Source organism: Ictalurus furcatus, chromosome 11 (genome assembly GCF_023375685.1).
Source record: "Ictalurus furcatus strain D&B chromosome 11, Billie_1.0, whole genome shotgun sequence".
In the NCBI taxonomy this organism is placed as follows: domain Eukaryota; kingdom Metazoa; phylum Chordata; class Actinopteri; order Siluriformes; family Ictaluridae; genus Ictalurus; species Ictalurus furcatus.
Window position 1 is genome coordinate 22,155,819 of NC_071265.1, and position 12,535 is coordinate 22,168,353.

At 35.6% G+C, this 12,535-nt stretch overlaps 1 protein-coding gene across 2 annotated transcripts; it reads left to right on the forward strand.

Annotated features, from left to right (window-relative positions):
• Nucleotides 1-2,351: 2,351 nt before the first annotated feature.
• Nucleotides 2,352-7,339, forward strand: arf3b (ADP-ribosylation factor 3b). Of its 2 annotated transcripts, XM_053636029.1 has the most exons (5): nt 2,352-2,410; nt 4,492-4,671; nt 5,386-5,496; nt 6,877-7,001; nt 7,178-7,339. In XM_053636029.1, the coding sequence occupies exons 2-5, from the start codon at nt 4,524-4,526 to the stop codon at nt 7,337-7,339; spliced, it is 546 nt and encodes a 181-aa protein (XP_053492004.1). In that variant the 5' UTR covers nt 2,352-2,410; nt 4,492-4,523. The 2 variants fall into 2 exon arrangements, with proteins under 2 accessions (XP_053492004.1, XP_053492005.1); XM_053636030.1 differs by having other exon boundaries at nt 2,376-4,671.
• The last annotated feature ends 5,196 nt before the right edge of the window (nt 7,340-12,535 follow it).

Genomic DNA, 12,535 nt, shown 5'->3' on the forward strand with positions numbered 1-12,535 from the left:
TACACTCCCATTTGCTGGGTTTAGCTCATTAGGTCAGAGGTATCTGGGTCGACGTGGCTCAAATGAGCTACTTGCATTCAGTGCTATGACGCATTTCCGTTTGAAATAGTGTGGCTCTTGTGTTTCCTGCAGCACTGTTTGCATTCGTTAGTAGAGTAGGACAGCAACTTGTCTTTCAGGTTTCTCTAATTATTTATATTAAGTATTTATATAAAGATCATTAAGTATGCTCCTGGGCAAAAACAAAACAAGAAAACAAAGCCCAAAATGCTAAATAAATAAATAAATAAATAATAAAAGAGCCTGAATTACTCCTGAACAACAGAACAAATACACTCATGAGACCTCTTGTTACATCGTTTGCTTGTTTACTTTTGCTGCAGTGAACTGTTTGGGGATATTCACTTATATGGTCTATGCACTTATATGGCCTATGCAAAAGTAAAATCATGACAATGATTTTCAAATGTTTGATGTAAAATTCAAACTAACACGTGTCTGGATCTACACATTTAAAATACAGTAATAAATAAATAAAAAGCTATCCGCAAGTTTATCCACAAAGCTTATAAACATTTAAAGAAATCAGAGGGGGAAACTATCCCATACTAAGTTACTTTATCTATTTGTTTAGCTAATTCTTGCTCATTTCCTGACCATTGATTTTTTATTTTTTATTTTTTTGTCCATTAAAAAGTTAACCTTTTTTTGGCCAGGAGTGTATTTATATAACAGTCAGTTCTGATCCACTACTTTGATTGGTCGAGCGGTGTTCCACGGGCGTTTATATTTTCTATAACTGCACTGGGACATTTCTCTGTGTGTATCACTCCACTCATCTGTGTTCACCGCATGTAAAGTTCCACTTCATAGATACTACAGTAGTGTTATGGACATCATCAGCGGACATGGCAAATGATACTTTTCATGAATATAACTTTTGAGTTAACATATGAAAGCTCATCAGATGAAGATGAAAAAGAAAAAGGGACACCATTTATTTTTTTATTTTATTTTTTTTTTTACCAGAAGCACATTTTAACAGGAATGTACAAATCAGTGTGAGCTGGCTGGCGAGCTATGAATTAAGTGTGTAAACAAAACATTTGGTCATATTGTGTCCGAAATGTCACTTATTCAATATTAATTGCTTGTTTATAGAACTGTTGTATAAAAGAATATTGCATATTCAGTATAACCGCACCCTTTCACGTGTGATTGCTTAATTATATGAGTTTTATATAAAATAGTTTTAGTTTTGACCTTAGTTTACCTTAGTTGTGTATGCATGACAAAGCATACAGTTTAAAACTTTTTTATTTAACTTACTGGAAAGGTGTTTCAAATATTGCTTTTATATGTAGATGATAAATGTTACTTACGTTCATATTTGGGAGCTTTTGCACACACCGACTGTAACATAACACAATTGCGAGTGTAGTGAATGAACTGTGTTTGTGCAGTAAGCCCACTGGGTTGACAATGGGCATGCCAGTATGGTGGGTTGGGGACACAGACCTGAAAGAGAATAGGCACTTTGAATCAAGTTTATTTTTTCTGTCCAGACAGAGTAACAATCAGAAATCAGCTGCAACTGCAAGAAATGTAAGTTTAGCTTAATTTAGCCAATCATTTAAAATACAAATTATATTTCTTTAGACAGTCTAACCTGTAAGTTTATCTGTCAAATGAATGTGTGTAAATGTAACAGTAAAAGTACAAAAGTTGATAACAGACAAAAGTTAAAAGAAACCCCAAAAATCTACAGTGCATCCCCAGGTCAACTGGTCAGTGTAAACAGTGACAGTGTAAAGTCTTTCACTGTTAACAATGGTAGTTTAAAGTGACAAGATCCTGTTTACTAGTACATAATTTAGCACACTTAAATCAGTTCATGAATGTCTTTATAACATGCATTTATATATACTTAAATCTGGTCATGACCAGATTTAAGTGTGCTAAAGCATTTGCTTAGTGGTTAACATTATGTATTTTATAACATACATTTATAAAATATTGCTATTTTATAGACACATTACTGAATATGGCATTACTATATTTACATCACATTGCTATATAAGCATGATCAACATAAATGTATGGTATCAATAGCCTACAAGGTAAGTAGAAAGCCTGGCGGATGTATACCAAGGCAATCAATCATTTAGGCAGTCCTTCAAGCTTTCAAAAAAGAGACAGCAAAGTAAGCAATTATTTAAAATGCTAACAAAAGCAAAAAGCGTCTTCTGAATGCATGACTAGAATAGTAAGCCATGTAGACAGTGGAGATCTCCTCTGAAGCGGCGTTGCTCGATGTATCGCGAGAAAACCCGAATTCTCAGCAGGCCTACAGCGAGATTTCCTCCTACCTCTCCGTATGCGAAATCGGCTGGTGTCATCCCAAAGACAGGTAAGGGAGATGTGAGAGCATTTAAATTCCCTCCTAATGAACATATTTCTAATCGTTGACCGCAGAGCTTGTGCACCGGGAAAAGCGTTTTGTCTTGTTTTTTTTTATTTGAAAGGCTGTAGAGAAAGACGAGCCGCGCGTGAGGGGCGTTTCAGCACCTCGAGCTCCGGATAGCGCCTCAATGTCGGTGAATGAATGAATACACTGACCTGCTCTTCGCCATTGCGGCTTCCTTTCCTATCTTTCTGTTTTTTTTAAGCATCGTTTTATATCATGGATTAACCTTGCCGTTGAGTTTGTTTCTCTTGGTTTTGGCCAGATAATGTTGCGTCAAGTGGAGCATGTAGACGTGCTCGTGCTATTGATGTAAAACCTGATGGTAGTCTTTTCTCTGGAGCCTGTGATAAAGCTACAAGCCCACGCCGACATGACAGGATGCCTCATTAGCCCGGTGTTTGCATTTTGTTTATCTGGTAAAGCAGGAATTGCGGCCTAAATATAGACTATATGCGTCACGCGGTTGTGTAGGCTTTACATTGCATTAATATTGAGGTCATATTGATGTCTGCTTGTGTCACGCGCGAAAATAGCATTTGTACCTAAAGCGCGTAGGTCACAAGCAGCTAATTAATTCAGATAGGCTGGGTAGTCCATCATTTTGGAGCCTAGATACAGCCGAAGATGCTGTTTAGTGTCGATCATATAATCTCTTGTTGCGTTAAAGGTGTGGAAAAGCTTATTTTTTTTTGGCCTGGTTGAAAACAGGAGAGGGTGGAGGTGTAGATCAGCACCATAGCCTGCTGCTTATATTGCATATTAATCACTATCAAATATTAATCACTGATATTCATCACGACACGATGCATATATTAGTCACATTTGTTAATCAGTGGAGCAGTTAGAGCACTGGGTGATAGTTACAAGTTGGATGCTTCTTCCGGGTCTGTGTGAGTCAGTTTGTGATTTTAATCTTTATGTCTTATTGGCTACTGAGGTGAGGATGGTTTTATTTATTTATTTATTTTTGACTAGTTTTACATGGCAGAGACCCAGTGTCGTGAATTAACATCTACAGTTCACATATAAATCATCCACTTTTACACTTCAAATCCAGATGGACTTCATTAGGTGTAAATTCAATCATACAGTTGTAACCAATAGTGTATCTGACTAGTCACGAATTCAGACTGGATGGCTGTTAACCCACTCTTAGAAAAATGGATTTTCAATGGTTCTTTGGATGTTTATCAGTTCTAACTTTCTAAGAAGTTCTACATGGAACATTTTCTGAAAAGGGAAACCTGTGTGTGGGGTTCAGCATAGGATGCAAGATTTGAACCTCCAACCCCTGGAGGTGTGAGGCACACATTCTAACCACTAAGACACCGTTCACCCCCCTGTTTTCAGTATATTAGTTTAATATGTGTAATAACATCGGATAGCTTTGCTGCTTCACAGCTCTAGGGTTCCTGGTTCAATCCTGAGTTTGGGTTACTCTCTGTGCAGAGTTCTGTATTTTCTTACCTTGTCTGTGAGTTTTGGCCAGGTTTCCTTCCACCTCTCGAAACAACTTGTTAGGTGGCTAGGCTGCACTAAATTGCCCCTAGTTGTGACTGAATGTGTGAAATGGTGTGTGTGTGATGGCTTCCCATCCATAGTGTTTTCCTGCCTCACGCCCAGGCTCCAGATCCACCAGGATAAAGCCATTACCGACGACTGAATGAATGTTTAATAGCAGGTCAGCTATTAAGATGGTTATGAGGAGATGCATACAAATACAATGAGTACGAACTCAATGTGTGGGCCTATTGCACATAAGACAATAAAGTTATGTTGAATGGTATGATCTATGAAGGATTCAGTCTTTTACGAGCTATGTGTGAACAAAGTAGATGAAGAGAATACTGAACAGATTGGAGTACAGCCTGAAGGAATGCCAAAATCACATAAAATTTTTATGTGTTGTGTTCCTGGAAATTCAGTTTAAGTCTGTACAGCATTCTTTGTTTTCTTATTCTTAACTATAATAACATAATAACCTTTCAGTGTTTTACCTCACTTCACACCCACACGTGTTTCAGATTGCTGGTCTGAAGAAGCTCACTGCTGAATCATGGGGAATATTTTTGGTAATCTTCTGAAGAGTCTCATAGGAAAGAAGGAGATGAGGATTCTGATGGTTGGATTGGATGCTGCTGGTAAAACAACCATCTTGTACAAACTCAAGCTGGGGGAGATTGTTACCACCATCCCAACCATTGGTAAGAGCTTATTGTTATTTTATTCATTCATTACAATTTAGTGCTAGTCAGTAAAGTTTAAAAAAGCTGTTGTGTCAGTTTTGTAAAAATTTTTGTACGGCATGGTCGAATGTAATTAAACACATTTATCTATTGTGAACAAAAAAGTGACAAAAAGGTCAAAAAAGATTGCATCCACCAACAATCCAAAGCACATAAAATAATTAATTAATGAGTTATACACTTTCATATCAGGATTCTTTCTACAGTTTCCATGGTCCTAAAAATTGTTTCCCTTCCTACTCCATCTTCTCATCTTTCTAATAACAGGTGACCTTTACCCCTTCCTCTCTCCAACACTTTTTCCATAATACAGCCAATTAGTAAACAATAATTTATAGTATAATGCAGCACTAAAACATATGAAAGCTGACACTGAATATAAAAAAGACACAGGTGAAAAACCTACAGGAGGATTTGTGCAAAGTAAATTTTCTTAGATGATCATGTTTTGCAGTATTGACATCTTAACAATTTTTAGCCAAAATCTTTGTAGCCCATGGATCATTGTTAGACTTAGATATGATATTTGTAACATTCAGGATACTGCAAATTTTTTAAGAAACTAGGAACAGTAAAGCAGCTAGTGTACAATATAGCAGACTGTATGTAATTATTCAATAATATTCAATAATTCAAAAGGCCCCAAAATATTACATTTTGTGTTTTTGCCAGGTTTTAATGTGGAAACAGTGGAGTATAAGAACATCAGCTTCACTGTGTGGGACGTTGGTGGCCAAGATAAGATCCGACCTCTCTGGAGACACTACTTCCAAAACACGCAGGGTAAATCCACCAACCAGTCCTCCAAAAACACACTCACACACACACACACACACACACACACACACACACACACACACACACACATACACACACACAAACACTTCTAGTGTAGTTCTTTCTTGATGAACTCTGCTCTCATGTGAAAAAATCATGGAAATTGTTGGCTTTTTTGACATATTTGGACAAGCAAATATTGGATTATCTTTGAAACACTGCCTATTAATAAAGTTGATTTGCAACTGTTGATGTCAACAACAAAGTAACATTTTATAATTCATTTCCTACAGCAATAACAACAATAACAGGGTTTAGGAAAAGCTTTAATATTGTTAAAAAAAAGTAATAATAATAAAGATTTAATCATAACAATAAGAAACATTTATGAAAAGATGGATAAACATTATAATAAAAAAGGTCAGTAACATTTTAATTATTGCATTTTTTTTCTTGCAGTGCATGTATAACACAGGATTTAAAAAAATAGTGTCCAAAATTCTATGAACACAATACACTAAGTAAAAAGGGCCTTATATTAGTCCAATTTTTCAAAAATCTTCAGATATTTGATTTTGCCATAATCTACTATTTGTACCTTTTACTTGAGAATAATGAATTAGGCAATTTAGTTTTGACTATATAACCAATTTAGATAGCCTTTAATATTATTTATTTGTTTGCTTAAATTATATGCTCTTATGCATTTATTCTGTCATATATATTCTGCCAGCGTGCTTCTGAAGCTTTGTTAATTGCAGAGATGTTGCTTTTGTTTGCAATAAAGATTTTACACTTGTTGTATAATTTAATTATAAGTCATTCAGATGGAGTGGAAAAAGCAGCTCTCTCACTGACTGCATTATCACTATATCTTTACTTGAATGCTAGGGCTGCTTGTATACCGTGCATGCACGCGCATGAGTCTCGATTGGAAAATTCCGGTTTTAATTATTATACATAATTTGCACGTTGAATTTCATGGTTGGAACACACCGAGGCAGGATTGGCCTGTTACATTAAATCGTGTGAGGCTATTTCAAATAAGCCCCAGCTTTTATTAGCTCACTTCTTGGACTACCCTCCGGGATACAAGTGCATAAAGGTTTTTAATTATAAACATATATTAACCAAGAACTTACTAGGTAAACACACACAAGGTAACTAGAATGGCAAAAAACATGAAACACAGGAACACACATAGGTGGCATACCTAAAAGACTGAACTAATGGAAAGCAATGAACTAAAATTGAAGGAGGAAACAAAACCAAAACAATAACAATAGCACATCAAGACCTGAGAACAAAACTTGACATGCAAACAGCACTTGATGCGTTGGGAACCAAGAGGGGGAATTCCTGACACTGAATATTATCTGCTTGCAGGTCTGATCTTTGTGGTGGACAGTAACGATCGAGAGCGAGTAAATGAAGCCAGAGAGGAGCTGATGAGGATGTTGGCAGAAGATGAGCTGCGTGATGCTGTTCTCCTCGTTTTCGCCAACAAACAGGTTCACCCTCTTTCCCTCCATCATCCCTACCTGGAATCGATTATTTCTAGGACAAATGCATCTAATAACAATCTAAAATCCAAAATTAGCTGTATATACTTTTGTTTAATTATTTATTCCGGGTAACCTTTGTTCTCAATGTAACACTGTGCTGTCTCTTCACCTTGTAACCTCAGGACCTGCCTAATGCAATGAATGCAGCTGAGATCACAGATAAGTTGGGCCTCCACTCGCTGCGTCATCGCAACTGGTACATCCAGGCCACCTGTGCAACCAGTGGAGACGGCCTGTATGAAGGCCTTGACTGGTTGGCCAATCAGCTAAAGAATAAGAAGTGAGGGGGTCTCAGGCAGGTGTGGAGGGCTTATTTAGGGCAAGGGGTGGGGTCACTTGGGGTTATCGTATTATTTGGTTTGGTTTGGTTTGTTTACGTTTGATTTTTTGCAAATGTGTGGTTATTAGAGTCTTCAGATGGTCTGTGTAAATGGGCTCCTCATACATGTTCACACATCAAAATATATATGGACACATACACGTGTGCACCTCGACAAACACATGAGCACACAAACATTAACGTCTCTGCTCTTTGGTGGTTTCTCTGTCTTCAATGTCTAATGGACCTCAAATCGCATGTATACAGTCAAGTATACAGTATAATAAAGCATCCCAGAATAGTCATTATCTCTCCATGCACTGTTTTTCCGCCTTTTGGTTTATCTGTATTGGAATTTTTCACACAAAGATAAATGTTTTCTCTAAAATATATGTTTCAATTAGATTTTCTATGGCGTATATTCATTAAGATCGTAATGCGGTTTGTCTCATCTCTCTCTCTCTCTCTCTCTCTCTCTCACACACACACACACACACACACACAGTAACAGCTCTCTCCTTCTCCTGCTGGTCAGTAACTGTGTTAGTCAGAGTTGAGTGTGCTGTGTAAACATGCTTCCCACTGTGTCCTCCTGCATGGCTTGGAGAGTCTTGTGGTAGTCTCAGTAGACAGAAGATTGCATGAATATGTGTTGTAGAGTTATAGAGCTGCTCAGTGTTGCATGCTGCTTTGTTGTGATGTTGTGTTAGAAAGCTGGTATCATGAATGGCTGATCATTTAGATGTAAACAATGGAAAATACGCATGAGTGGAGTAGCAGAACTCATGAAAGGTTGTGAAAAATAGTCACACCAGTAACACAGTACACATGCTATGGTTAGCTACTTTGCAGTTAAGCTGGTAGAACGTGACAGAGATCAGAATCTTCAGAATCTTCATTTACATGAGTAGAGTGTTGGGCAAAATAAACAGTAATGTAACATTGTAGTGTTATTTGTTCCCATCATGCTTTTGTCTGCATGACATGCATGCTGCTTAGATAGATATATAGATGGATGGATGGATGGATGGATGGTCGAATGGATAGATAGATAGATAGATAGATAGATAGAAACATAGATAGATACATAGATAGATAGACAGATAGGTATGTAGGTAGATAGATAGATAGATAGATAGATAGATAGATAGATAGGTAGATAGATAGATAGATAGATAGATAGATAGATAGATAGATAGATAGCTTCAGAATGTTCCTGTTGTTGTCCCGGTTGCTGCACGTTTGTTCATTTAAAATTTATATTGTTATTGAAAATGTATTTTTTTGTATGTATTGTCTCTTTGCCAGGTGATTTTATATGAAATATAATCCTGCTAATAATACACACACACACACATACACACACACACACAGGTACACGTGTCTGTGTTTTGAGACAAACCTCATTACGTTACGTTTCTTGATATTTCCCTGTGTTAGCTGTAAGTATTTTATTTGCAATACACAATGTGAGGATTTGTAACATATCACTCCCATTGAATGTGAATTCTGTGTTATTATTTATTTGCTAATACTGTGTCAATGAACTGTGTATTCAGTGTATTTATTTGAACATTGTCTTCAAGTAGCAACAGAAGGATTCTTTGAATATTTATGCTTCAGGGTTGTTTTTCCTCAATGTTGGGTCAGTTGGTTTTCATACAGCACGTAATCATTTCATACAGTGCTGAAACTTTATGTAAAATAAAGATATCGTGTTTACCAAGGCATCTGGCCAAATAGTAGTGCATGGTATTTTGATAGCAGATCTTACATTAGGCTACAGATGCTGGACTAATGTACATTTTGCTATAACACTCAGTCTACATTACTGTAACATAAACGCTGCTGTTCTGACCTGAAATCTTAAGCTATCCTACAAATAACATTCATAGTACTAATGCCACTGTGAGTCATGTGCACATCTTCAAATCCTGAGATTCTTAATAAACAGCTGTCAGACCAAGAAAATCTGTTGATGGTGAGGATTTAATCTGAACTCTGAACTGACTACAGTGCAAATCTTTCACAACTATATGTCTACCATATTCTTTCACTATATTATAACACAAATAACCTCCTCCACACTCACACACTTTTTAATACAGACGCTTTTACAGCATTTCTATATCTATACATATATTATACTGCTGGTGCTTTACAGTACTGTGTAACTGAAGATGTTCCAGATCAGTGGAAATAAAGTCATAGTACAAGCAAAGCATGGCTGTTCATCCACAAAGACATTACGGTCTTTGATTCTTAGTACCATTTACACAAAGCATCTAAAAGTCTAATTCTACATTAGATCATGTGTCTGTGCTATCCACACATATTGTAATGAATGATTCACATCCTATGTATCCAGTTATGTTTTGTGGCCTTATATGCTGTATAAAAAAAAATAAATAAAAAAAGAACAAATACTCATATAAGTTATTGATTTTAGTGAGTTACTGAATCAATTTTTTCAGTGGGTGGAAAGTAATTGGGAATAAAACTAAGCTGTGAGTTTCAATCAAGTTTAATAAAAAAATAAATCTTAATGTTGAAATGGTTTTTGTGCTTATAGTTGCACCAGACATAAGTTTTGGAAAGTAATTTATACATTTTTAATCCTTTTTTTTGTTGTTGTTGTTTTGGGGTTTTTTTTTTTTTAATTTTACTGTTTCTGTTTTTGATTACAAAAGTTTTTTTAATGATTTATAGCATGCCGCTGAAATTAAGTGGGAAATTAAGTGAGAAAAAAATGCATATAAACTGTGGGTCAAATAGTCCATCTGTGCTACACTGACTGTACTTTGAACCCCAATTGAACTTGTAAAATGAACTTTTACCATCCAGTTGTTCCCACAATAACAGCAAACACTTTTCCATGCCCTTCTTCTGGACAATCAGTATTTTCCAATACCACTAGCCTACATAAGCATAATATTACTCATTTATCTTATTTGTGATTCATTTTAAAGTATTTTGTGAAGGAAATCTCACAATCTTATACTTTTTATACTTACTTTTTGTTATTGGCGATAGGTCTGACAGTATAAAGGATTTTTCTTCGTTTAAGCCTGAGGAGGGAGCCAAATTCCCACAAGGAAATGACTGCATTACTGCAGGGTATGACTGACATTTAATAAAACAACAAAGTAAACTAAATAAACATGGAGATTCAGATTTGGATTTGTATCCTCACTACTTTATCAAAATGCTCATATTGCACTTATCATCTGTTCCTTCTAGATTCCAGTGCATATTTACCCATTCCACACACTATGTGAACTTAAATTATTTAAAGCTAGGATCATATTTGTATTAACTTACAGCCACTTCCCTAGAAAAATCCTTCAATAAACATTAAAGATAAAGAGAGAAAGAGGTAGATGCTGAGCCTTGAGCTGTTTCCTGGTGAGATATTAACTTATTGGGAACATACTTTAATGTCCAAGATTTTCACTCCTTACCTGTCAGTGAACTTTTGAATTTGTCACTGGCCTTTTTTTATTTTTTCAGGCAGAAAATAACCTTAAATTTTTTTTTATTATTATTATTTTTTTGCTCTTCACTGTTGTTGGCCAAAAGTGAGTAATCATGATTGTTTTATTATGTATAATTTGTCACTTTGTCAGTAGAGTAGTCATGCTTCTGTCAGTAAGGTGTTTCCAATGTTGAGTTATTCATCATGCATGAAATAAAATGTTGACACTTCTAGAGATGTTAACTGATTTCTTTTTTTTTTTTTTTTAAAGAAGTGAGTCATCTTAGATGTCAACATGTGTGTGTGTGTGTGTGTGTGTGTGTGTGTGTGTGTGTGTGTGTCTTGTTTTCAATCATTGCTTTACTAAAAACTGGTGCTGCAGGAAATGTCAGTGTTTATGAACCTGTTTATCCACATTTGCACTCACATGGCTCCTGTTTAAAAGGAGCTTAAGCAGCATCTTAACAAAAGGACAATTATTGTGTTGTGTGTGTACCCAGTTACCAAAGCAATAATGACCCCAAGTTTAAACTACAAAATGCTGATGATGACGAATCGTCAGTGCTTGCAAACATGCATTTTAAGAAAAAGTTTTTTGAAAAACACATTTGAGGGGAAAACAGTTATGTAATGCAAACAAAGAAATTTCTGGGTTACTGGAGTGTGACAAAGTATAGTAAGTTGTTTGTGTTACACATAAGTATGTAATGAGCTCTATTTTTTATTTTTATTTATTTTTCTAGGGAAAATGTAAAATCCTAAAGTGAGTAGTACATTTCAATCTCTAGCTTTTTACACAGATGAAAGCTACACAACAATCCTGGAAGAGTTTAATAACTACTTAAAGTACATTGAAGTGTTTTTAATAATTAAAAAGAACAAAATTAATTGAAAGAAGCTAATTTTTACAGTTTGATTAATGGGTAATGAGGTTCAAATTAAATATACTCTGTGGCTGTGACTCTGTGGGCATGGATAGATTTGCATCACTGGGCACATTTTTGCACTCTTTGTGTAAAGCATGTTAGTATGACATGTAATGCGCTGCAATATACAGTATGTTTTTTGGGGAGGTTTTGTAGATACAAAAATATTCAATAACAATGAAGGTAAATACATTTTTTTTTTCATTTTTACATAAGATAATGGAACCCGTAGATTCCGGGTTCTTTTGAAATAAATGTGAAATTAATTCATCATTTGCATTTATTTATTGAAAGAAGATTAAAGATTTTGTCAGAGTAATTGATGAAGAGCCCAAATGGTCATGTTCAAGTGACTGAAGCTTTAGTAAAACTAACAATGGACCAAACAATCTGATTTTCATACACTCTGGAAGAAAATGTAAATTATTTCTATGATTACTTGATTTTTTTTGGAAAGAGAAAAAATCTTTCAGAAAGAGATAGAATTGTATCACACATAATGTGTGGGAAGAAGTTCTACAACACCAAGTTTCTCAAAGAAAAAGTCACTCATTGGAAAAGAGTCCTGAATATTAAGTTAATGGTGACATTATGGGCAAAATGTCCCAGCATGCGTAAGTGTGTGTGTGTGTGTGTGTGTGTGTGTGTGTGTGTGTGTGTGTGTGTATGCATGTGTGTGTACTTGCAAATATTAAATGCTGATCAAATAAAATAGACCATGTCTCTGTTTGTTGAATAGGGGACCAAACTCGTCAACAAT

What these genes read in the sequence shown, in the direction of transcription:
- arf3b (XM_053636029.1), top strand. Translation starts at nt 4,524, where the DNA reads ATGGGGAATATTTTTGGTAATCTTCTGAAGAGTCTCATAGGAAAGAAG. An exon ending in TACCACCATCCCAACCATTG is followed by an intron (nt 4,672 to 5,385) that starts GTAAGAGCTTAT and finishes TGTTTTTGCCAG; the next exon opens with GTTTTAATGTGGAAACAGTG. An exon ending in TCGTTTTCGCCAACAAACAG is followed by an intron (nt 7,002 to 7,177) that starts GTTCACCCTCTT and finishes TTGTAACCTCAG; the next exon opens with GACCTGCCTAATGCAATGAA.